Raw genomic sequence first — 24,960 nt, 5'->3', positions numbered from 1 at the left:
GGAATACCTATGTGAGAATGCTGTTCATCGACTACAGCTCGGCATTCAACACCATAGTACCCTCCAAGCTCGTCATCAAGCTCGAGACCCTGGTTCTCGACCCCGCCCTGTGCAACTGGGTACTGGACTTCCTGACGGGCCGCCCCCAGGTGGTGAGGGTAGGCAACAACATCTCCTCCCCGCTGATCCTCAACACTGGGGCCCCACAAGGGTGCGTTCTGAGCCCTCTCCTGTACTCCCTGTTCACCCACGACTGCGTGGCCACGCACGCCTCCAACTCAATCATCAAGTTTGCGGACGACACAACAGTGGTAGGCTTGATTACCAACAACGACGAGACGGCCTACAGGGAGGAGGTGAGGGCCCTCGGAGTGTGGTGTCAGGAAAATAACCTCACACTCAACGTCAACAAAACTAAGGAGATGATTGTGGACTTCAGGAAACAGCAGAGGGAACACCCCCCTATCCACATCGATGGAACAGTAGTGGAGAGGGTAGCAAGTTTTAAGTTCCTCGGCATACACATCACAGACAAACTGAATTGGTCCACTCACACAGACAGCATCGTGAAGAAGGCGCAGCAGCGCCTCTTCAACCTCAGGAGGCTGAAGAAATTCGGCTTGTCACCAAAAGCACTCACAAACTTCTACAGATGCACAATCGAGAGCATCCTGGCGGGCTGTATCACCGCCTGGTATGGCAACTGCACCGCCCTCAACCGTAAGGCTCTCCAGAGGGTAGTGAGGTCTGCACAACGCATCACCGGGGGCAAACTACCTGCCCTCCAGGACACCTACACCACCGATGTCACAGGAAGGCCATAAAGATCATCAAGGACATCAACCACCCGAGCCACTGCCTGTTCACCCCGCTATCATCCAGAAGGCGAGGTCAGTACAGGTGCATCAAAGCTGGGACCGAGAGACTGAAAAACAGCTTCTATCTCAAGGCCATCAGACAGTTAAACAGCCACCACTAACACTGAGTGGCTGCTGCCAACACACTGACACTGACTCAACTCCAGCCACTTTAATAATGGGAATTGATGGGAAATGATGTAAATATATCACTAGCCACTTTAAACAATGCTACCTTATATAATGTTACTTACCCTACATTATTCATCTCATATGCATACGTATATACTGTACTCTATATCATCGACTGTATCCTTATGTAATACATGTATCACTAGCCACTTTAAACTATGCCACTTTGTTTACATACTCATCTCATTTGTACATACTGTACTCGATACCATCTACTGTATCTTGCCTATGCTGCTCTGTACCATCACTCATTCATATATCCTTATGTACATATTCTTCATCCCCTTACACTGTGTACAAGACAGTAGTTTTGGAATTGTTAGTTAGATTACTTGTTATTACTGCACTGTCGGAACTAGAAGCACAAGCATTTCGCTACACTCGCATTAACATCTGCTAACCATGTGTATGTGACAAATAAAATTTGATTTGATTTGATTTGATTTCAGGTGACTGGAAAGAGCGGAAAACCAAAATAGCTTACTTTCAAATGCTTCTTCACTTCATTTAATTCCACTCTCGGTCATTCTACCATACAAATAAGCACTGAGATATCCATCTTGAATAAATTCCTTTGCTTACTCATTCAACTCTGCCAGCGGGAAACTAGGCCGATTTTAGAAGGCCAGAAGAATATGATTTATGAACAAGGCGTTTTCTTTAGGTAATAAGACAGGTAATTATAGCTCATAATAATAAGACATGGTAATAAGCGGATCTCCCATTTGCATTTATACATTTGAGGTGCTCTCACCTGAGACAGAGACAGTCATGGGGGCCTCTAGAGGTCTGTTGTTATCCAGGTCTCTGCTGAGCTTTAGTTCCCCCGTGTCTGCATTCAGCACCAGTAGGTTCAGCTCATTCCCTGACTCAAAGCTGTAGTGGAGTTTATCCGACACGTCCGGGTCATGGGCAGGCACCTTCCCTATGATCCCTGAGGGGAAACTATTGGACTTGTTGGTCACATAGTTGTTGAAGATAATCTCAAAGTTTTGCAGAACCGGGTCGTTGTCATTGATGTCGACTAAACGGATGTGGACAGTGGCACGACTGACAAGCGGAGCGGACGTGGCCTGTACCACAATGACAAACTCGGTTCTAGACTCGTAGTCGAGGTCCATGAGGGCGGTGAGGTCGCCTTTGAAGATGTCCAATTTGAAGACCTCAGGGATGTTCCCCTCCACGATCTGGTACATGATCTGAGCGTTGGTTCCCTCATCTGGGTCGGTGGCGCTGATCCGAGCCAAGACGGAACCGACGGGACTGTTCTCCTCTACGTAGATAAACAGTTCGTCCTTCTCGAACACGGGCGCATTGTCGTTGATATCCAGCACAGACACCTGGATGTCCACCGCTGCTTTGAGAGGAGGAATCCCCTTATCCACAGCGAAGGCCTTCAGGGTATACACAGGCACGTTCTCTCTGTCTAACTTCCTGGCTGTTCTGATGATGCCAGAGTAGGGCTCGATGAAGAAGTCCCCCTCCCCATCATCTCCACCCTGGAAGGTGTAGCTCAGCCTTCCGTTGGACCCGGAGTCCCTGTCGGAGGCAGATATCTGGAGCACGCTGGTGTAAATGGGTGCGTCCTCGAAAACAGTTCCCTGATACATGTCCCGTAGGAACTGAGGTGTGTTGTCGTTGGCATCCAGGATTATTATCTCCACATAGGTCGTATCGGACTTCTGAGGAATGCCGTTGTCCCTGGCGATGATGGCTAACGTGTACGATGCCTGGTCCTCGTAGTCTATCTCCATCTGGGTGGTGATGGCGCCCGTGTCGGGGTCGATCTTAAACTGGGGGACGTTGTCCTCCATGATGTACGTGATGCGAGCATTTTCACCCGTGTCTTCGTCGGTGGCACTGATGACGACCACGGTGGACCCAATGGGCCGGTCCTCACTAATCGTCACCTGGTAGTTGGCGCTCTGGAACACAGGACGGTGCGTGTTGGCATCCGTGACGTTGATGAACACCTGTGCCATGTCATAACGCGTACCGTCTGACGCAGTCACCGTCAAGACATACTGGCGCTCCTGTTTGTAGTCTAAGGGTAACGCCAAGGTGATGAGCCCACCTCCACTCTGACTGGTGATGGCGAAACGGTTCCTGGTGTTGCCGCTAGAGATCTGATAGGTTACGACGCTATTTACATCCCTGTCGATGGCTGTCACTGTCAACACACTGGTCCCCACCACAGCATCCTCATTAATCTTCAGAGAATACACCTTCTCTGTGAAGGTCGGGATGTTGTCGTTCACATCTAGGACCGTGATGCTCACGCTGGCCGAGGATGACATCGCAGGTATCCCACAATCCCTCGCTTCCATGCCGAAGGTATAGAACTCGGTGGTTTCCCTGTCGAGCTCCGCGGCGACTGTGATCCACCCAGTGCTATTGTTGATGGTGAAGGGGAAACCAGGGGAGGTGTCAGTGAGACGGTACTCTAGACGTGCATTATTCCCAGAATCAGCATCTATAGCCTGGATGTGGATTACCGAGTAGCCAATGGCCACATTCTCCAGCACAGTGGCTTGGAACGGCGTGCTGACAAACATAGGAGCGTTATCATTTACGTCAACCACCTGGACCACCACCATCCCAGTCCCGTTGATCAACGGAGGCCTGCCACCATCCTGAGCTTTAATCCGTAAATTATACTCCCTAATCATCTCGTAATCCAAGGGATTAATGACATCGATGACCCCAGTGGGAGAGTGGATGTAGAACTGTCCCTTCACGTTGCCACTGATGATGCTGTAGTGGACCTTAGCGTTGTTTCCCTCGTCTTTGTCCGTGGCCTCGACTTGAGTGACTTTAGAGTTGACGGCCACGTTCTCAGGGATTTGGACCACGTAACGTTTCTCACTGAACTGGGGGTAGTTGTCGTTCTCGTCCTCTACAGAGATGTTGACGGTGGCCGTGGCGCTCCGGGGTTCAGGGTCTTTCCCCTGGTCGTTGGCTTCCACGATCAGCTGGTACTGGGACATGGTCTCTCTGTCGGGCCGCTCTCTGATCCTCACTAGCCCGTGGCGTGGGTCGATCTCAAAACCAGCGTTCACTCCGCCGCCGTTGACTATTTTATAGACCATATTGGCGTTGGAGGGTGCGTCCCCGTCTGTGGCTCTTATGGTCATGACCTCAAAGCCCACCTCTACATTCTCCCGTATGGTTACCCGGTATTCAGTCTGCTCGAACACCGGGCCGTGGTCGTTGGTGTCGCTGACCGTCACGGTGAGGTAAGACGTGGCTGAGCGCCGAGGGGAGCCGTTGTCTGTTACCATTACTTTAAAGACGTGTGTGTCTTTGACCTCCCTGTCTAAAGGTTGCACTGTTGTAATAGCACCTGTCTGAGGGTTAATTACAAAAAAGTCGTTGGATCTGCTGTCAAAGAGGGCCTCCATTCCATACTCTATTCTACCGGCCTCTCCATCATCCGGATCAGTGGCCTTCAGTGTGATGACACGGGTCCCTGATGGTTCATTCTCAGGAACAGACACCTGGTAGTTGGGGAGCTGAAACTGGGGAGGTGTGTTCACATTTCTCCGTTTTCGGTGGTTCCATTTGCCAGGAACAATCTGGATGGGGTGTAATGGTGATGGTGTGTGCTGCTCATGGGTCTCTCCCTCAACCACTGTCACCAACCGCAACCTCACGCGCACGGAGATGCGGACGCGCCGGTCACTCAGAGATCGCAGTGTACAATACAAATGTACCTCGCTCAGCTCTCCTTCACCCAAACAGTAGTTGTCGTCCAGCAATATATTGCCATGTTTAAAAACGGCCCTCAAATCTTTTACAGTAGAACAGGAGGCAGAAAAAGTGGTATTTCGCGAAAAGGCAGGCAAAAGTTCTGTTACATTCACAAGCAAATTACCCGCGGATAAGCAGGAAGTTGCTTCCAGTTTGGAAAAGTAATTGATGTGAATGTCGGGCTTACCTATTGTGCTCTTTCTCTTGTATTTGATAAAACAGTCCTGTCCGTGTACAAATGTATTGAAATGTGTCAAAACAAAATTCTCAGACGTCAACGACCCTATCCTGATATAGACAGGCACTGGGTTCCTCAATAAGCGCACACAATCCACTTTTCGGTACATACGGAGAGCTCCTTCTTGCCATTCCACTTGTAAAAAGTTCTGAATGTATTTAGGAGTTAAAGTCCTGTCGATGTTGTATGTCCAACCGGGCCCCAGGGACAAATTTGCCAAAACGGTCCCAGTTTGTAACGTCTCCGAAAGGTGTAGCTCGAAACATCCCAGCAAGGGCACATTGAATAGAACACAAACCCAGATCCAATTCATCGGTAATTCCATGGTTTAAAACTCCAACAAATCCCATTCAACCTCATCGAAACACCTCCACAAAAACATTAACTATCCCTGTCCCTTTTTCTTTTATCCTTCATGGTGAAGTTTTGAAGTGGAAAACACACTTATATCCATAGTATCCACAGAGCGCAGTCACATTATTCCACGGACAAGTTTAAATGACTACAAAATGGCTCCGCGGCTCCCCTCCTCTGAGAGTTGATTAGCATAAACCTGCTGTGTTCGGCTCAGCGGGACACTTTCGCAGGGGGCTTTCTCATTGACATTCGGAAGTGTCCTGAGCTGTTGACGATTGCGCATTCGGACCATTGTTATAACAATACAGAGAGCTTGTTAACACGCGCATTGTGTGTTTGAGGGCCACTAGAACTTTGTTATAAAACAAGTTTGGTATCATTGAAACTTTCTCTGATGTTTGGTATTGAGCTTGTCACCTGGGAAAATGGTACATTGTTAGAGATGTGTCTGGCCACGGTTCCAAGAAAATTAGCACACAATTATCTTTTGGAAAAAGTTAAGCTATTTGGTCAACGATTCGCTATTGTTATGGTTAGTAGTTTAGAGCTCAGCATTTGCATATCCATTCTGAATAAATAGTTTAGAATCATTTATTGATTTAGAATTGGCCCATGTGCTTGGACTTGTATTGTGGAGTTGGATTATCACTTATTATGGTCAGTTTATGTATTTATTTTCAGAATATATATAACTCTCCAGATCATCCATTTGAAATTAGATTATAATCCATTGCTTCCTTCCATCCTACCATCTATGTTGGTATCCATCTTAATGTAGCCTGATTTAATGAAAAAGTGGCCCTTGCACCTGTTTGTAATGTATGGCGCTTTCATTCAACTTTTGGCAAATTGTAGGTTTTATTCCCATGGAAATCACATCACCATTGAAAATGAAGGTATGCAATGGAACTAAATGAAATAATGCATACTCTGCAAAATCATTGAACAGGTACAGGTAGCTACCAAAATAAAGAAAACCCCAACATAAAGTGTCTTAATAGGGCGTTGGGTCACCACGAGTCAGAACTGCTTCAATGCACCTTGGCATGGATTCTACAAGTGTCTGGAACTCTATCGGAGGGATGTGACACCATTCTTCCACAAGAAATTCCATAAATTAGTGTTTTGTTGATGGTGGTGGAAAACGCTGTCTCAGGCACCACTCCAGAATCTCCCATAAGGGTTCAGATCTGGTGACAGCCATGGCTTATAGTTTACATCATTTTCATGCCCATCAAACCATTGTGATTACTCGTGCCCTGTGGACGGGGGCATTGACATCCTATGGCCATGGCAGTCAAAATAATGGTCTGCCCAGCATTTTATACACCCTAAGCATAATGTGATGTTAAATGCTTAATGAACTCCGGAACCACACCTGTGCGGAAGCACCTGCATTCAATATACTTTGTATCCATCATTTACTCCAGTGTTTCCATTCTTTAGGCAGTTACCTATACATTCCACCTGGTATAACATCACTACTGTTATTTTAAACACCAGAAACAGTGCATCTGAAAAAGTTTAGAAGACTCAGTATAACTTATGCGTGTTCGCCCCCTTTTGGAGAGAGTGGAAGAGGACGGGAAACAGATGTAAAGTGACTCACATACATTAACTGGATTTCTTCAGTGAGGTTTTCTGCTGGCCACAGAAATCACTTATTTAAAACAATAGTACGTTTAATAACTTAATCAAAGTTATTCTCTATTTACATATTGGATATTTTGCACAGTAGTTCAAAAGAATGCAGTTCCATGCTAAATGTGTTTAGGTGAAATGACACCAAAAGGAAAAGGCACTGTTTGTTTGGATTTTAACAAAAGCCATCATTTTTTAAATATGAAATTTCACATTTTCTAATAATCCGTCCAAATAAATAAATAAGACAATGAATTACCATGTGTATTATTTTACACAGTCCACACTATCAAATAATACTGTACATCACAAGTACCATAATAGGAAGAAGTATCAACTGAGTGCAACAGTACAGAGGAAGTTTTTGAGTGTGTGTTTTTTTGATGAGTGGACAGGCCCAAAAGCATGATCAGTGTTCTCTTCTGTTCTACAGTAGTGGTTCAGAGAATGGGATAAGGCCTGGGAGAGTACAGTAGTCTTGTCCAGCAGCAGTGTGACTGAAGTCTGGAAGGTATGGTTAGGTCCATATTGATAGTGGGCCTAGGAAGTCTTTCTCAGGCTCAGCTGGCTGGTTCCGGAGTCCTCTCCTTGGCCACAGGGGCTTCCTTCATGCGGTCTCGTCCCTGTTGGAGTGTGTGCTCTGTGAGGCCCAGACAGACGATCTTCCCACTGCCCAGACACTCGTCCCCCTTGTACAGCACTGCAAACAGGGGGGAGATGAGGGAAGTGAATAAGAAGTTAGAAGGGAGGGTAGTGAGGAGCAGACACTGACGGAATTTTTGAAGCAAGGCTACTCATTCAACATCAAGGTAGATAAGACAGGAACAGAAAATTGATGTTAGTGGGAGACATTGATGCTAAATATCGACTACTAGTTCCTCTGAACTAACCTCCACATTTGAGCACACACACCACTATTCTCTATCGCTTCTCTATTCATCTACCCGCACTCTGGCCTCAAGCCCAGAGCTCCAAGACAAACGCGTCTCGGCCATATTGTTTTCTCAGAGCAGTGGGTTATGGGATAGCACATGAAGAAAGGGGGTAATCCAAGCGTGGACAAGGCTCTTTGTGCCCTGACTAGAGTCTGGAGTAATCCCTGTCAGGGAAATCAGAGACACACTGGAGCAGCTGCCTACGTTTGTTGGGCCTATGATAGGCCTTTGTTCGCTGGCTAATCAGGATCTTAAGGAATAACACACTGGGACTAACACTAACGCACCAGCTCACACAGATTAACGAAAACGACTGTAACAGTACATGGGTTGGCTTTACTCCTAAAAACTGACCTAATGACAATAAATCAATTTGAAAATGGCCTATTTTAATCATAATTTTACAAAAAAAAATGAAAAAAACATCCCTAGGAAGTAAAAAACCAACTGCCAAAACTCTGAAAAAGGGTGAGCCAGACGGCTTACATGTCTATGTGTGGGAAACAACAGAGTGCTTACCTGTCCTGGTGTGAGTGCTCTGATTGACTGAGACAGCATGATCCACACAGAGCCATTCATGTTCAAGGTCACAGTGCAAGGAGCTGTGTTATTAACAAGTTACCAACACTTTATTAACATGTCACTAACACTTTCGAAGTGTACATTTTTTAACCCATTAAATCTGTTTAAGTCGTATGGGAGGTAAAGGTATTATTAAATGACACTTCCTTACAAACTGTGTCTGGCCCTAACGTGTCATGTGACTCACTGGGAGGCATCTGGTGGATGAAGCGGAAGAGACACTCCATCTTAGTCTGGATCAGCTCAGTGGGAGGGTCCTCTGTTATCCAATGGAAACGATCTGTTCGTACCTCGTCTCTGAATAGAGCCGGGTGATTGGTGGTCGGACCCTGATGTTAGGGAGTTTAGAATCAGAATCCCATTGAGAATCAACAGCAAATAACAGCAAGGAGGCGGAAGATCTGCCTTATATCGTGTACTGTAGCTAGGCCGGTTGTTTAGGACTCAATTAGCTATAACAGTATCGAAGAGGTAGAAACCATACCTTACCACAAACACTTCTCCAGTAGTGATGTCTTTGTCCACAACAAACCATGCCCTCTGCCCACCAATCGAATTTGCATATCACAATAATAAATGTTTCAATATAGGATTCAAGTCAGAATTATTTAGATTTTTTTGGAGGGGGGGGGGGTGATAATACATCCAATGCTCAGACTTACCCGGAACAGTTTATCAGAATATTTTTTTTTCATGTTGTTATTTTCATTTATAAAAATATTTTAAAAACACTTCACACGTATGATGGATGCATACGCCTTGATCATACCAACAGTGTCATTGCGCAAAATGTTATGCAGCATCATCTGGATATGTGTGCAGAAGGTGAATGTCAACATTCACCTTCTGCTACCATTTCTGTCAAGCCGTCTCCGCATACGATAGTTCCCAACATATGCACTACACAGAACACACTGCAACGCAATGCTGCAAGGCAAACGCAGCGTTCCATTGGAAATTAATGTACTTCCGGTGTACCAAAACGCAATGACACTGTTGGTGTGATCGAGGCGATATTTTGCACACATTTACAGTTAAATGGCCACTTGAAATAAAAATTCCACGAGATCTAAAAAAAAAAAGCCTCTGGACAAGTTTGTCTATAAGTCCTAAGAACCAGTGTGTGGAATATAAATGTAAATGTATAGGAATGTAAATGTACCTCTTTTGAAGGCTGAGAAAACTACTTGGTGCATGGGAAACAGGTCATTTTGAGAAAATGGCTGATAAAGATAGGTTAATTGCGTTATTATTTTTCACATAAAAGGCTGATGAAGTGTGCAGAAGTTCATGGATGAATTAGCTCTGCCAGCCAGCCCCATAATGTAAGGCACTACTTGAGCTGTTGCTGGAGCCTGTTAACTTTTTGGACTGTGTCTTCGGGGACTGCGACTACGCTTGGCACACACTGTTGAAACAGCATCAGCTCTCACAACATGCCTCTCACCCTCCTCTCTGATTGCATCCAGTGTCATCAGAAATGTTGTCAAGCCACAATCTGTCCATCACATTTGATACAGCAGTGGCACCCTTGTCAAATGTGGCTACTGCCATACTGGCTGCCTTGCCTGCATCAATGCGGCTTTTGCCCACAAAGACTGTTTTGGGGCACCATATTACGGAATTTCGAGATTCATTTCCATTCTGCGTTCCTCCGTGCTTCATTCTTTTGAGGAGGTTGTCATCTGACATCCTATGTTATACAGGCACCATTTTCTGTGCAACCTCTAGATCAAAATAATATATTGCCTGCATAGTTTTTGTGCCAGAACCAAGATGACGAGCATCTACTGTGAGTAGTAAATTTTATTACATCTCTCCCCCAAGGCACTAAGTTTCCGTAGCGCTCTTCCCATCCTCTTGTGGGCATGATTGATGCATTCCAGTTTTCATATCTTAATGCCTGGTTAAGGATCTAATGTGACAACTGCCTTGTATGCAGTACTGTCACCATCTGAGAGCATCTCATCGACTGACTGATCTGGCCCACATACGTTTTGCTGCTTCCTGCTTCATTGCTTTGCTAGAGCCTGAGACGTTTTGGGCATAGTCATCTGTGTGACTCCTTCCAATTCCCTAAAATCCTCCTCAGTAACCCCACTTTCCCTTTTCATGGGATTGGCATTCTAGAGCATGCACTATTTCCCTGTAACGCCAGGTAGAATTCAATGGCTACAGTTCATTCTTCTTCTTCTATGTTTGAGCTGCTTTTGAAAGCAAAAGTCAAATTGAAAACGGTATTGGCATTGTTGAACTAGATTTTCATAATGGCAAGCTAGGACTGATGGCCTGGTTAGCTAAACTAGCAAGTCTGTGGTTAACATGGCAATAGCAGTGGATGTCAAACACATTTCTAGCAGCAAATGAACACATTTCTAGCAGCAAATGTATTACATTATAGCCATGGTATAAAAGGGATAAACAACTCTGGGTTCCATGCATTCTCTGGAAAATAATGCAAATCAGTGGAAGGTTAGTTCCACTCTGCTACAGCATCGTAGAACACTGCTTCCATGTCGCTCCTTATTTTCCATAGAACGCATAGCCCCTCGTTGATGATCCCTTTACACTGTGAAAATAGGGAGGCGCACAATTGGCCCAGCATAGTCTGAGTTAGGGTTTGGCCAGGGTACGCCGTCATTCTAAATAAGAATTTGTTCTTTAACTGACTTGCCTAGTAAAATAAAAAATATCAGCATATTTTTACTGTACGTAAAGTACATTTCTCAGTAATCATACAGCCCATGCAGTAGCCAACTCTGTATGTATACAGTTGAAGTCAGATATTGGAGTCATTAAAACTTGTTTTTCAACCACTCCACAAATTTCTTGTTAACAAACTATAGTTTTGGCAAGTCAGTTAGGATATCTACTTAGCGCATGACACAAGTATTTTTTTCCAACAATTGTTTAGACAGATTATTTCACTGTATCACAATTCCAGTGGGTCAGAAGTTTACATACACTAAGTTCACTGTGCCTTTAAACAGCTTGGAAGATTCCAGAAAATGATGTCATGGCTTTAGAAGCTTCTGATAGGCTAATTGACATAATTTGAGTCAATTGGATGTGTACCTGTGGATGTATTTCAAGGCCTACCGTCAAACTCAGTGCGTCTTTGCTTGACATCATGGGAAAATCTAAAGAAATCAGCCAAGACCCCAGAAAAAAAAATTGTAGACCACCACAAGTCTGGTTCATCCTTGGGAGCAATTTCCAAACGCCTGAAGGTACCACGTTCAGTTCTGTACAAACAATAGTATGCAAGTATAAACACCATGGACCACGCAGCCTTCATACCGGTCAGGAAGGAGACGTGTTCTGTCTCCTAGAGATGAACTTACTTTGGTGCGAAAGTGCAAATCAATCCCAGAACAACAGCAAAGGACCTTGTGAAGTTGCTGGAGGAAACGGGTACAAAGTATCTATATTCACAGTAAAACGAGTCCTACATAACCTGAAAGGCCGCTCAGCAAGGAAGAAGCCACTGCTCCAAAACCACCATAAAGAAGCCAGACTACGGTTTGCAACTGCACATGGGGATAAAGGTCGTACTTTTTGGAGAAATGTCCTCTGGTCTGATCAAACAAAAATATAACTGTTTGGCCATAATGACCATCATTATGTTTGGAGGAAAAAGCGGGAGGCTTGCAAGCCGAAGAACACCATCCCAACTGTGAAGCACGGGGGTGGCAGCATCATGTTGTGGGGATGCTTTGCTACAGGAGGGACTGGGGCACTTCACAAAATAGATGGCATCATGAGGAAAGAAAATTATGTGGATATATTGAAGCAACATCTCAAGACATCAGTCAGGAAGTTAAAGCTTGGTTGCAAATGGGTCTTCCAAATGGACAATGACCCCAATACTTCCAAAGTTGTGGCAAAATGGCTTAAGGACAACAAAGTCAAGGTATTGGAGTGGTCATCACAAAGTCCTGACCTCAATCCTACAGAATATTTGTGGGAAGAACTGCGTGTGCGAGCCAGGAGGTCTACAAACCTGACTCAGTTACATCAGCTCTGTCAGGAGGAATAGGCCAAAATTCACCCAACTTATTGTGGGAAGCTTGTGGAAGGCTACCCAAAACGTTTGACCCAAGTTAAACAATTTAAAGGAAATGCGACCAAATACTAATTAAGTGTATGTAAACTTCTGACCAACTGGGAATGTGATGAAAGAAATAAAAGCTGAAATAAACTATTCTCTCTACTATTATTCTGACATTTCACATTCATTCTTAAAGTGGTGATCCTAACTGACCTAAAACCGGGAATTTTTTACTAGGATTAAATGTCAGGAATTGTGAAAAACTGAGTTTATATGTATTTGGCTAAGGTGTGTGTAAACTTCTGACTTCAACTGTATATGTGACAGTCTTATTGTATAGCCTAGTTATATTTTTCCCACATTTAAATATCTATCCCTTTGAATAACACTTTCTAGTTACTGGAGCAAATGCATATGATTATTTATAGACAGCAAGTTACTTCACAATAATGGGCTACTCTCCCTTTTTATTTACCTTCACTCTCCTGTCATGTCTCTGATATGAGCAGAGATTTAAGGAAGGAATCCCTAGAACTGTGCTTATTTTTCTTATTTTAAGAGCTGCATAACCAAGTTCATGAGCTAGAAGAGCCATCCTCACATTTATATAAAATGCCACATCTCCCCTGGAGCACTTGCACAGCCTCAAGGAATTGTACAAATGCATCACGATCTCCATCACATTGTGCTCATTCTATCATGACAGAATTACAGAATCTCTCAATGGTGATTTTCCGTCTTGTGTTCAGACACTTAGTGTCTTGACGCGCTGATGGCTACCTCCTCTATCTGTAGCCTACTGCCACGATCTGTTGAGGAGGCAAATTTGTTGCTTTTCTCGCATTGGCTAACAGATAGCGAATTTGTATTATTTGTATTATTTGTCTACAAAGGAATGATATATGAAAATAAAACATAACACCACCAAAACAAACTGCAAATGCATCCAACAAGTTTGTAGTCACTAACGTGATGTAGTCATTGCACACTAGGAAAAAGGGGACAAAATACAAAACTTCTAACTACCCAGCCTGGTGCAGGTCTACAATTTTGTTTCTGGTGTCCTTTGACAGCTCTTTGGTCTTGGCCATAGTGGAGTTTGGAGTGTGACTGTTTGAGGTTGTGGACAGGTGTCTGTCTTGCTTGTAGGTGACCAAATACTTATTTCCCCCATAATTTGCAAATAAATTAATTAAAAATCCTACAATGTGATTTTCTGGATTTTTTTTCTCATTTTGTCTGTCATAGTTGAAGTGTACCTATGATGAAAATTACAGGCCTCTCTCATCTTTTTAAGTGGGAGAACTTGCACAACTGGTGGCTGACTAAATACATTTCTGCCCCACTGTATATGTTCGATAAATCCAAGGCATGCACCACACAGAACGCACTGCAACGGCCTCATCAACACAATGCTGCAAGACAAACTCAGCGTTTCCATTGGAAATGAATGTACTTCTGGTGTCCCAAAATGCAATGACACTGGTAGTGTGATTGAGGCATTAAGCTACAGATTAAATAAATTATGAACTTCACAGGGTGGTGAAAGTGCATGTTGATGAGATTGATGCTGCTTTCCAATATCAAGGGTCTTAATCTGGTGACATGATCGATGCTTGGCTGCCATTTAACAAATACAAATCATTTTGCTCATTTGTCCATAAAAAGCTCATCATGTAGGCAATACCCACACTGTATATGTGAGCTGTAGGCAAGAGCACACATGCCAAGGCGAGTGGGCACAATGGTGGGCACATTCTCGATATAACGCAATGTTTTGTGACAAAACCATCAGTTGAGTTGAAAATGCGATGACAACCCACATACTTTTTTTAAATTGGATACATGGGAATTAAAACACAAAAGTTAGTTAAATGTGCACTACATCCTCACGCTCAGCTTTTAATCCACAAGTCAATTTGATTAGATTAAACAGCTCTGATGGGGAAATGTGATTTTTGAGTATTTGCATGAAAACCTGTACCCAATTGGATGGTAATCTAGCTATAGTTAATAACCCTGTTTGGTCCTCTGATGTTTTTACACATCTGTCATTTTCTAACCAGATTCAACATTGCTGATGTGTAAATTAACAGTCACATAAAAAATAAAAATACACATGTTTAATAACATATTCAAGGTGGAAAACATTTGTTTTATGACATTGTGCAGCAAAAAAAATGATAGAACATTCCATTTGCTGCCATGTCTTCTTGTTGAGCTACATGACATCTTTGGTTGCCATCCTGCAGACAACAGAAAAAAAGGACATTTAGGTCTTTAAAAATAAACGTCTCTGTTGGAGGTTAAGGTGGGAGGCTTTGGCGCAGACATTTACAATATTGTTACCTGAGAAAATCACACAATTTATTATTTTCATCTAGAACATTAAAATGTTTATTATAGCTTGAGAGTTGACAAAAAAGATCCTTCCTAATGTTGCTTTGTTTTGATGGATCCATCGTTACAAAAAGAACAGACACGTTTATCTAAGGGAGTGTTTGTGTATCGACGAGTCTCAATACCAAGAGGGGCCATTCCACATCTACATTTTGCAAAAGAGCTTCAGTATTGCTTAGATAAAACTGTACTTAAGTAAGATTCTGTCCCAAAAGTGCATTTAAAAAGCAGTTGGTGACACTAAGTTCTTCACTCTCCAAAAGTGCTAATTCTAAAATATGTCTGTCCTTTCTAGAATACACTGTCAGTATCAGTGAGATTTTTTTATTTGAACTTTATTTAACTAGGCAAGTCAGTTAAGAACAAATTCTTATTTTCAATGACGGCCTAGGAAGTGGGTTAACTGCCTTGTTCAGGGGCAGAACGACAGATTTTTACCTTGTCAGCTCGGGGATTCGATCTTGCAACCTTTCGGTTACAAGTCCAACGCACTAGCCTACCTGCCGCCCTACCTGCCGAGATGAGTCATATGGAGTTCAAAATGGTATATAAAAAATGTATTTGCCATTGCAACATCAAAAGCCACACACACAACATGTTTACATAGACGTACATTTTGCATGCTGCAAAATCGCTGCCAAATGTTTCAAATGCAAGTGCATTTGAAAAGTATTCAGACCCATTGACTTTTTCAACATTTTGTTACATTTTACATGCCTTATTTTATTTTATTTATTTATTTTTATTTCACCTTTATTTAACCAGGTAGGCTAGTTGAGAACAAGTTCTCATTTACAACTGCGACCTGGCCAAGATAAAGCATAGCAGTGTGAACAGACAACACAGAGTTACACATGGAGTAAACAATTAACAAGTCAATAACACTGTAGAAAAAAAAAAAAAAAAAAAAGAGTCTATATATATATTGTGTGCAAAAGGCATGAGGAGGTAGGCGAATAATTACAATTTTGCAGATTAACACTGGAGTGATAAATGATCAGATGGTCATGTGCAGGTAGAGATACTGGTGTGCAAAAGAGCAGAAAAGTAAATAAATATAAACAGTATGGGGATGAGGTAGGTAACTTGGGTGGGCTATTTACCGATAGACTATGTACAGCTGCAGCGATCGGTTAGCTGCTCAGATAGCAGATGTTTGAAGTTGGTGAGGGAGATAAAAGTCTCCAACTTCAGCGATTTTTGCAATTTGTTCCAGTCACAGGCAGCAGAGAACTGGAACGAAAGGCGGCCAAATGAGGTGTTGGCTTTAGGGATGATCAGTGAGATAGACCTGCTAGAGCGCGTGCCGGTGGGTGTTGCGTGCTGCTGTGAGCGTGTGCTGATACACCTGCTGGTGGGTGTTGCCATCGTGACCAGTGAACTGAGATAAGGCGGAGCTTTATTGATTACATTTTTTCCCCCTTCATCAATCTACAAACAATAGCCAATAATAACAAAGCAGAAACAGGTATTCAGAAATTTTTGCAAATGTATTAATGTATTATATATGTATTAAAAATAGCACATTTACCTAAGTATTCAGACCCTTTACTCAGTACTTTGTTGAAGCAAGGAAATTAGTCTCCCAGCCCCTGCCGCTGAAAAACACCCCCACAGCATGATGCTGCCACCACAATGGTGCCAGGTTTCCACCAGACGTGATGCTTGGCATTGAGGACAAAGAGTTCACTCTTGGTTTCATCAGACCAGAGAATCGTGTCATTTAGGTGCCATTTGACAAACTCCAAGCGGGCTGTCACGTGCCTTTTACTGAGGAGTGGCTTCAGTCAGGCCACTCTACCATAAAGGCCTGATTGATGGAGTGCTGCAGAGATGGTTGTCCTTCTGGAAGGTTCTCCCATCTCCACAAAGGAACTCTGTGGCTCTGTCAGAGACCATCGGGTTCTTGGTCCCCACCCCTCCCTGACCAAGGCCCTTCTCCCCCGATCGTTCAGTTTGGCCGGGTGGCCAGCTCTAGGAAGAGTCTTGGTGCTTCCAAACTTCTTCAATTTAAGAATGATGGGTCCCCTGTGTTCTTGGGGACCTTCAATGCTGCAGACATCTTTGGTACCCTTCCCCAGATCTGTACCTCAACACAATCCTGTCTCGGAGTGCTACGGACAATTCCTTTGACCTCATGGCATGGTTTTTGCTCTGACATGCACTGTCAACTGTGGTACCTTTCCGAATCCTGTCCAAACAATTACATTTACCACAGGTGGCCTCCAATCAAGTTGTAGAAACATCTCAAGGATGATCAATGGAAACAGGATGTACCAGAGCTCAATTTCGAGTGTCATAGCAAAGGGTCTGAATACTTATGTAAATATGTTTTTTTATTTTTAATGAATCTGTTTTCACTTTGTCATTATGGGGTATTGTGTGTAGATTGCGGGGAATTATATATTTTTTTATACATTTTAGAATAAGGCTGTAACGTAAACAAAAATGTGGATAAAGTCGTGGGATCTGAATAATTTCTGAAGTGTGTGCGCCCAACAATCAAAGGAAAAACAAGACTGACAAAGAAAAACAAGACCAACCTTTTTGATCTTAGCAGGGTCGGTCAACATGGAGATATCTTCAACTGGAATCTGTTGTCCGTCCACCTTGGCAATGATGTCACTCATGTGCTGCGTCTCCTCTTTGGGATGGACCAGAACTATGAGAAGAGCACTATCACTGTCTGATATCCCAAACCTCTTGAAAGCCTCTGAAATCTAAAGGAAATGTGTCAAAGACATTAGGATGGGATATTACTTAGAAAGGTGTGTCAATGTGTGTGTGATACTTTTAGAGGCTCCTTACATTATTAGTGGGTGAAAGGTTGTAGATGATTTCGGAATATAAACTCCTTGTCTTCATTTTTCCAGTGCTATGTAAATGGTCTGCCTTGTTTGCTGCCACTAGCAACTTGGAAGGGGTTCACTATCTGCAAAAATAAATGTGTGGATCATTGCATCAACTTCAGTCAAGCATTCATACATTACATCAAACCAAAATGTCTAGCCAGCTAGTTACATTGTCTCACCATAGACGGGTTTATCAAGGCACCATTAATCTTTCCTTCCATGGCATTTTTCCTAAATTCTGCGGCGTTTCTGACATCTTTGAATAGCAACTGAGTTACAGTACGATCAGGAAAGAGTTCCAATTCTTGAGTTGAATACATAACGGAAGAAAAACGAATTTGTGGATGAAACAAGAGCCGAACATTTGTTAGACCATCTCACGTGGTTAAAAAAATAAATAGAGGGAACAAAAACAAAGTAGCACAATTAATCTAAAAGGTTCCGGTTTTACTCGACAAAAAAAATCTGTATGCTGAACTTGTAAATTGTTAATACATATTATGAAATAAAATATAATACATATATGCTCGTATTTTTTAAACGTGTGTGCAACAGAGAAGCAATTACATTATTTGTGAAATGATACTGATAGGGACATCATAATTCTAAAACAGCTTCCTTACGGACTACCTTTCACTGACGGACCACCAAGCTGTCAAAAAATCGAAACTTTTCCGTTTTAGCTAGATGGAAAGATCTGTATATTTTTTGTAATCTTATTTCAATTTCATGCTTACTTAACTTGAAATTAAACGTATGTAGTGTACACCATATATACGTATCTAGCTAATTTTAGAATTATTTCTGCGTTAGTTCAGAATTCGTAGGTGAAGATGGAGAAATTCGAAAGGTACATTTTCACTGCTCTCTGCAGCACCAACTTTTTGGTTTCATGTCTCCTGTTCTCCAAAATAACTCGGGAGCAAAGGGAGCCCTACATGGACGAAATATTTCACGTCCGTCAAGCTCAGAAATACTGCTACGGGACGTTTAACGAGGTATTGTTTTGCTATGTCAATGTAATTTCCTTGATTTTGTTATATTGTTGCTTGTCGGATTAACGCAACGCTTGTCCTTGGAATATTGTGACAGATTGCTAGATTGACTTTTTAACCCTTAACTAAACCATCTGTGACGATGAACATAGGCAGATCAGACTATCGCTGGTCATTATTGTGGATAATATGCCTGAATTCTGAAAAGTATTGTAATTCTGCAGTGGTATATATCCCTATGTGTAACTAAACCATTTGGCATCTCTCTAACTTGAAAAACATGAACCCTTTTATGTTTAATGATGTAGTAGAGGCTCTTTAACGGGATCTTTTTCCTTTCTCTTTGTTGTTCCAGTGGGACCCAATGATCACCACGCTTCCTGGCCTGTACCTGGCGTCAGTGGGTGTGATCAAGCCAGTGGTGTGGCTAGTGGATCTCACAGGGAAGGTAGTATGTTCTACGGCAATGCTGCGCTTCATCAACCTCCTCTTCAACTGTGGAATCCTTTACCTGCTGTATCTCATCATCTGCAAGCTCCACCTTAAAGAGAAGGTAATAATGTCTTTACATGTTATTACATTTATAACATCCCCAAAGGTGGCCAGCTCGTGTGGCAAGCTGCAGTGTGTGCACTGTGCAGGCTTTTGCTCCAGTCCAACTTTTACTCACCTTACTCAAGTAAGTTTGGTATAAATTAAAAGACCTTGAAAAAATTATTGAATGTCCTTAAAGCTTCAATTGCATTCCTTTTGTTAGTCATAACAACCATGGTTTCTCTTTCAGACTAAGACTGCCTCCCGCAGAGTTCTCTCAGCCCTGTCCCTGTCCACCTTCCCTGTGCTCTACTTCTTCAACTTCCTCTACTACACAGATGCCGGATCTACTTTCTTCATTCTCTTCACATACCTCATGACCCTGTACGGCTGTCACAAAGCCTCGGCACTCATCAGCGTCTTCGCCATATTCTTCCGCCAGACCAACATCATCTGGGTGGCGTTCTGCGCCAGCACGGTTGTGGCCAACAAGATGGACGAAAATTGGAGGACGGAACAGTCGAAGAAAAAGGACGATAAGTTGCCCTGTCAGATACCTTTCTCCGTAAGCGGGGTGAAGAGAGTGATGCGTTTCCTGTTGGAATTCCTGACCACAGCCAATCATGTGAAGGCTGTGATGTTAGTGGCGTGGCCGTACATTCTTGTTGCTGTGGGTTTTATTGCATTCATTGTGTTGAATGATGGGATCGTAGTCGGAGACAGATCCAGTCACGAGGCCTGTCTCAACTTCCCTCAGCTCTTCTACTTCTTCTCCTTTGCCCTCTTCTTCTCCAGCCCCACATCGCTGTGCTACCACCGAGCTCTCCGCTTCATCCAGAACCTCAAGAAGCAGCCACTGCTCTACTTACTGATCACGGGACTCTGCCTTCTCCTAGTGTGGAAGTTCACCTTCGTACACAAGTACCTCCTGGCCGACAACAGACACTTCCCCTTCTACGTGTGGAAGAGGATCTTCCAGAAGCATGAGGTGGTGCGTTTTGCCCTCATCCCGGCATACGTGTTTGCAGTGTGGAACTTCATGGATACTCTGAAGTCCCGGTCACTGTTCTGGAGCCTGGCGTTCCTGGTGTGTCTGCTGGCGGCCACAGTGCCTCAGAAGCTGCTAGAGTTCAGGTACTTTATTGTTCCGTACCTGCTCTACCGCCTCCACATGCCCCTGCCCTCCCTCACCAGACTGGTGCTGGAGTTCCTGTTCTATACAGCCGTCAACGCAGCCACGCTGTACATCTTCATCAACAAGACTTTTCAATGGCCAAATAGTCCGGCTGTACAGAGGTTTATGTGGTAGCCTGAACTGAACAGGAGGAACCCAGTTATTTGCAAAAACCTATAGGTTATACTTTTTCTATTTAAAATGAGTAAGGCCAGGAGTTTTTCCTGTTGTGATGAGATCATGCTCAAGAAACATCCCTGGCCCTAAATGTGAGAATGCATTTCAGGTGAAGAAAGCTTTGAAGAGCACAAGTTGTTTTATTATGTACATTTGAACTGTGAATTGTACATTGAATGATGTAATTTGGATGGAGGAAGAGACTGAAAAATGTGAAAGCCATATTGTAAAGCAAGAATCTGTGTTTTATACTGTATGGTTTAAAGAAATGTTATTTGTTTTGAAGAACATTCATGACTTATCTTAATTTAACTCTGTGGTAGAGTTACGTGTTATTTGTCTTTATTTCTATATTTAATTCAAACAGATGGTTAAAGGTTGATAGAGGTTGAAGGTTAAAGGTTGATAAATGATGTGGCTCTCTTTGTAAACATACAACATCCTTGACTGTATTCAAAGAAATTAGTCTGTTATGCCCTATTCTATATCGGGAATATAATCAATAAACCATGTAAACAAACATCTGTGTTTACATTCTGCTGCAATATCCTGAAGAGTAAAGTTGTGATATTACAATGGGTTATAATCATCTTTCTTTCTTTGTGCTGTATTTTAGATGATCTAAATCCTGCCTTCAAATGCATTCCCTTGAATAATGTTCCTGAACTTCTTTGTTTTTCTTGTGTGGTTTGTTGCCCTAAAAATTCCAGAACCATTCTCTGTTCTTTAGGCCTAAGATATCATCCAGTAGCTTAAATAGTCTTTAACGTACAGTACCAGTCAAGTTTGGACACACCTACTCATTCAAGTTTTTTTGTTTAAAAAAAAAAAACTATTTTCTCTATTGAAGAATAATAGTGAAAACATCAACTATGAAATAACACATGGAATCATGTAGAAACCAAAAGTGTTAAATCAAAATATATCTTATATTTGAGATTCTTCAAAGTAGCCACCCTTTGCCTTGACAGCTTTGCACACTCTTGGCATTCTCTCAACCAGCTTCAACTGGAATGCTTTTCTAACAGTCTTGAAGGAGTTCCCACATACGCTGAGCACTTGTTCGCTGCATTTCCTTCACTCTGTGGTCCAACTCATCCCAAACCATCTCAATTGGGTTGAGGTTGGGTTATTGTGGAGGCCAAGTCATCTGATGCAGCACTCCATCTCCTTCTTGGTCAAATAAATCACTGACAGTGTCACCAGCAATGCACCATCACACCACCTCCTCCATGCTTCACACGGTGGGAACCACACATGCGGAGCTCATCCGTTCACCTGCTCTGCGTCTCACAATGACACCGTTGTTGCAACCAAAAATCTCAAATTTGGACTCATAAGATCAAAGGACAGATATCCACCGGTCTAATGTCCATTTGTCATGTTTCTTGACCCAAGCAAGTCTCTTCTTATTGGTGTCCTTTAGTAGTGGTTTCTTTATAGCATGAAGGCATGATTCATGCAGTCTCCTCCGAACAGTTGATGTTGAGATGTAACTTGAACTCTGTGAAGAATTTATTTGGGCTGCAATTTCTGAGGCTGGTAACTCTAATGAACTTATCCTCTGCATCAGAGTAACTCTGGGTCTTCCTTTACAGTGGTGCTACTAATGAATCAATATTGAATAAAGATGATTGTTTGAAGAAATGACAAAGTCTCTCACCTGATTTAGAATATTCCACCACAAGAGCCACATCATAGCGCTTGATGATTTTTGCAACTGCAGATGAAGAAACGTTCAAAGTTCTTGACATTTTCCGGATTGACTGACCTTCATGTCTTAAAGTAATGATGGACTGTCATTTCTCTTTGCTTATTTAAACTGTTTTTGCCATAATATGGACTTGTCACAACACAACTGAAGGAAAGAAATTCCACAAATGAACTTTTAACAAGGCACACCTGTTAATTGAAATGCATTACAGGTCATGAACCTCATGAAGTGTGTTGAGAAAATGCCAAGAGTGTACAAGGCAAAGGGTGGCTACTTTGAAGAATCTCAAATATAAAACATATTTTGATTTCTTTAACACTTTTTTTTGGTTACTACATGATTGTGTTATTTAATAGTTTTGATGTTCTCACTATATTCTACAATGTAGAAAATAGTAAAAAAAAAAAAAAAAACTCTGGAATGAGTAGGTGTGTCAACTTTTGACTGGTATTGTATGTAGATTCTTCAAACGTAGTGTGTACATTAGCTTCAGAAATGTTTCTTTGGTCAACATTCAGTTACTTTTACCTGTATTTCCTACCTGCATCTTTATCTGTCTGCTACTGATCTTTCTTGTCCCTGTATGGCTGTCCCTGGGCTGAAATGATCAAATGAAGTGATGCAATAAAATTATTCATGTAATACTAATATTGTTGAGTGAATTTGAGCCACTGCCTGATGCTTCAATACACCCATTTTACCACAAGGTGGTGCTCTAATATTTTGTAAATATACATATGAACTCAATCTTGAATTGTGCACGATTAGCTTGATTGGGAAACATTGATGATGATAGAACATAATATAATTGTCAAACCTTTTTAAGTGTGTAAATGGAAATGTATATCAGAATTTGTGACTCGTTGTAAAGAAACAAAGGGTAGACAAAGAAACAAGAATGAACATGCTTACTGTGAATTAGGTATTGATTGCCTTGTAGCTTTAGTGTTGTGAAGTGCTCTTCGTACCCACACTGTCAATAGAGTAATCAAGTATGCTCTCTACTAGGGATGTAATGATTCGCCGGTCCCGGATTCAAAATGTTTAAGTGCATCGATCGGCAGACCACAAACCGAAACAAATGTAGGTAGCACGCATCCGTCAGAAGATCGATTAAAACATTATGAATCGCCGGTTCACTAAAATGCTTTGCTCATATTACATTCTTTCAACCAAATACCTAATCTTTTAAGTCAATAGATGCGTCCTCTCCTTCAGTTTCGAATTGCATGTTACTGTGTTGACAGTCATTGATTTACAAGTAATTTTGCATTCCACACAACCCCAGGCAATATATTATCAGTAGCCTAGTCAAACTGGATTCAAATGCTAAAATGGCCTTCGTGATATTAGGCTTTATTAGTGGAGTGAACCTATGTCGTTTTCTAGGTTATTGTTATTTGTGCGCTGTTGAGCCTCAGATTTCATTTCAAGCCGTGCTTATATTTGTATACGATCACGTGTCTCTCTATTATGCTTGGGAATACTTGGGAACAGATTTCTTGAATTTGGAACTGTTTTGCTGGTGTTTTTACAGTTTATAATGTCCAGCAAGTTGTGAAACCCTGCCATAGACATACATAATTTACAGACACACACACACACACACACACACACACACACACGTCAGCTCAGACAGATCCAGCTCATGAGTTCCATCAGCAGCAGATTTGAATTTAGAATGGAAAATGAATGTGTTTATGCAACAAATGTTAGTGAACCGAATCACATCCTGTATGTATCAGAGCCCATCTAGATACGTATCAAATCGTCTTAAAAGGGAACAATGCACATCCCTACTCTCTACCTACGCAACCGATGGCCCTTCAAGAGTATAATCACAATGTTCTCAACATGAGTTCTCTGCTGTTTACATAAGTGTTTTATAATGAGACAGACAGGATGTAACTGGAATTATCTTCCAGTGTTGATTACACTATTGAGCCAAAAGTTGCTTGGTTAACGACTAATTAGCATCTTGTTGTTATTGCAATGATCAGCTCCTCATATGAACGCACAATGTTATATGCTGTTTTAATATTATGGCTTGGAAGGGCAGAGAAAGCTCTGTGTAATAACAATGTATTATGAACCTATAGCAGCTATTTTTAATAAGGAAAACCAGTTAAGGTTTGTTATTGTTGCAAGTATAACATTTTAGGTGTGTGGCTGGTAAAGGCGTCTGTAGAGGTTTTATCTTTACTCACACACACAAACACAAATTGCTCCCAATTCTGAGCATTCCCTTTGTGCCCACAGAATACACAGAGTATTTTTTTTATTAGTCCAGCGCATAAGAACCAAATATACCAGAGATTGTTCCACTTTATGATACAAGTATCAAACTTGGTACACTAATACTAAATACCACCTCCAGGAACATTTTAAAGAATGGAGGCAGTCTGGTAAACATGTCAGTCAACCAAGGCAGCCATTTTAATAAAATGGCAGCAATTCGGGTTTCCTGTTAGAATAAAAAATGGTAACATCATTACAAATAATATCAAAATG

At 42.2% G+C, this 24,960-nt stretch overlaps 2 protein-coding genes and 1 pseudogene across 7 annotated transcripts in view; 1 reads left to right on the top strand and 2 right to left on the bottom strand.

Moving 5' to 3' along the window:
• LOC139378763 (cadherin EGF LAG seven-pass G-type receptor 1-like) overlaps positions 1 to 5,570 on the bottom strand; it is a 126,086-nt gene extending 120,516 nt beyond the window's left edge. For 5 of the 6 annotated variants that reach the window (XM_071121242.1, XM_071121244.1, XM_071121246.1 and 2 more), the window contains exon 1: positions 1,804 to 5,510. In XM_071121242.1, the coding sequence (XP_070977343.1) occupies positions 1,804 to 5,362 (3,559 nt within the window). In that variant the 5' untranslated portion in view covers positions 5,363 to 5,510. Of the gene's footprint in view, positions 1 to 1,803 lie in introns of all 6 variants that reach the window. The other variant, XM_071121247.1, reaches the window with a different exon arrangement.
• Positions 5,571 to 14,707: 9,137 nt separating this feature from the next.
• Positions 14,708 to 18,627, bottom strand: LOC139379168 (EKC/KEOPS complex subunit TPRKB-like; annotated as a pseudogene).
• LOC139379367 (dol-P-Glc:Glc(2)Man(9)GlcNAc(2)-PP-Dol alpha-1,2-glucosyltransferase-like) lies at positions 18,479 to 22,862 on the top strand. The gene is made up of 3 exons (XM_071122175.1): positions 18,479 to 18,853; positions 19,206 to 19,403; positions 19,635 to 22,862. The coding sequence occupies exons 1-3, from the start codon at positions 18,689 to 18,691 to the stop codon at positions 20,691 to 20,693; spliced, it is 1,422 nt and encodes a 473-aa protein (XP_070978276.1). The 5' UTR covers positions 18,479 to 18,688; the 3' UTR covers positions 20,694 to 22,862.
• The last annotated feature ends 2,098 nt before the right edge of the window (positions 22,863 to 24,960 follow it).

This window comes from Oncorhynchus clarkii, chromosome 21 (genome assembly GCF_045791955.1).
Source record: "Oncorhynchus clarkii lewisi isolate Uvic-CL-2024 chromosome 21, UVic_Ocla_1.0, whole genome shotgun sequence".
Lineage (NCBI taxonomy): Eukaryota > Metazoa > Chordata > Actinopteri > Salmoniformes > Salmonidae > Oncorhynchus > Oncorhynchus clarkii.
This window is presented reverse-complemented; position numbering and strand designations above follow the sequence as displayed.

What these genes read in the sequence shown, in the direction of transcription:
- LOC139379367 (XM_071122175.1), top strand. Translation starts at nt 18,689, where the DNA reads ATGGAGAAATTCGAAAGGTACATTTTCACTGCTCTCTGCAGCACCAAC. An exon ending in GCTACGGGACGTTTAACGAG is followed by an intron (nt 18,854 to 19,205) that starts GTATTGTTTTGC and finishes TTGTTGTTCCAG; the next exon opens with TGGGACCCAATGATCACCAC. An exon ending in AGCTCCACCTTAAAGAGAAG is followed by an intron (nt 19,404 to 19,634) that starts GTAATAATGTCT and finishes TTTCTCTTTCAG; the next exon opens with ACTAAGACTGCCTCCCGCAG.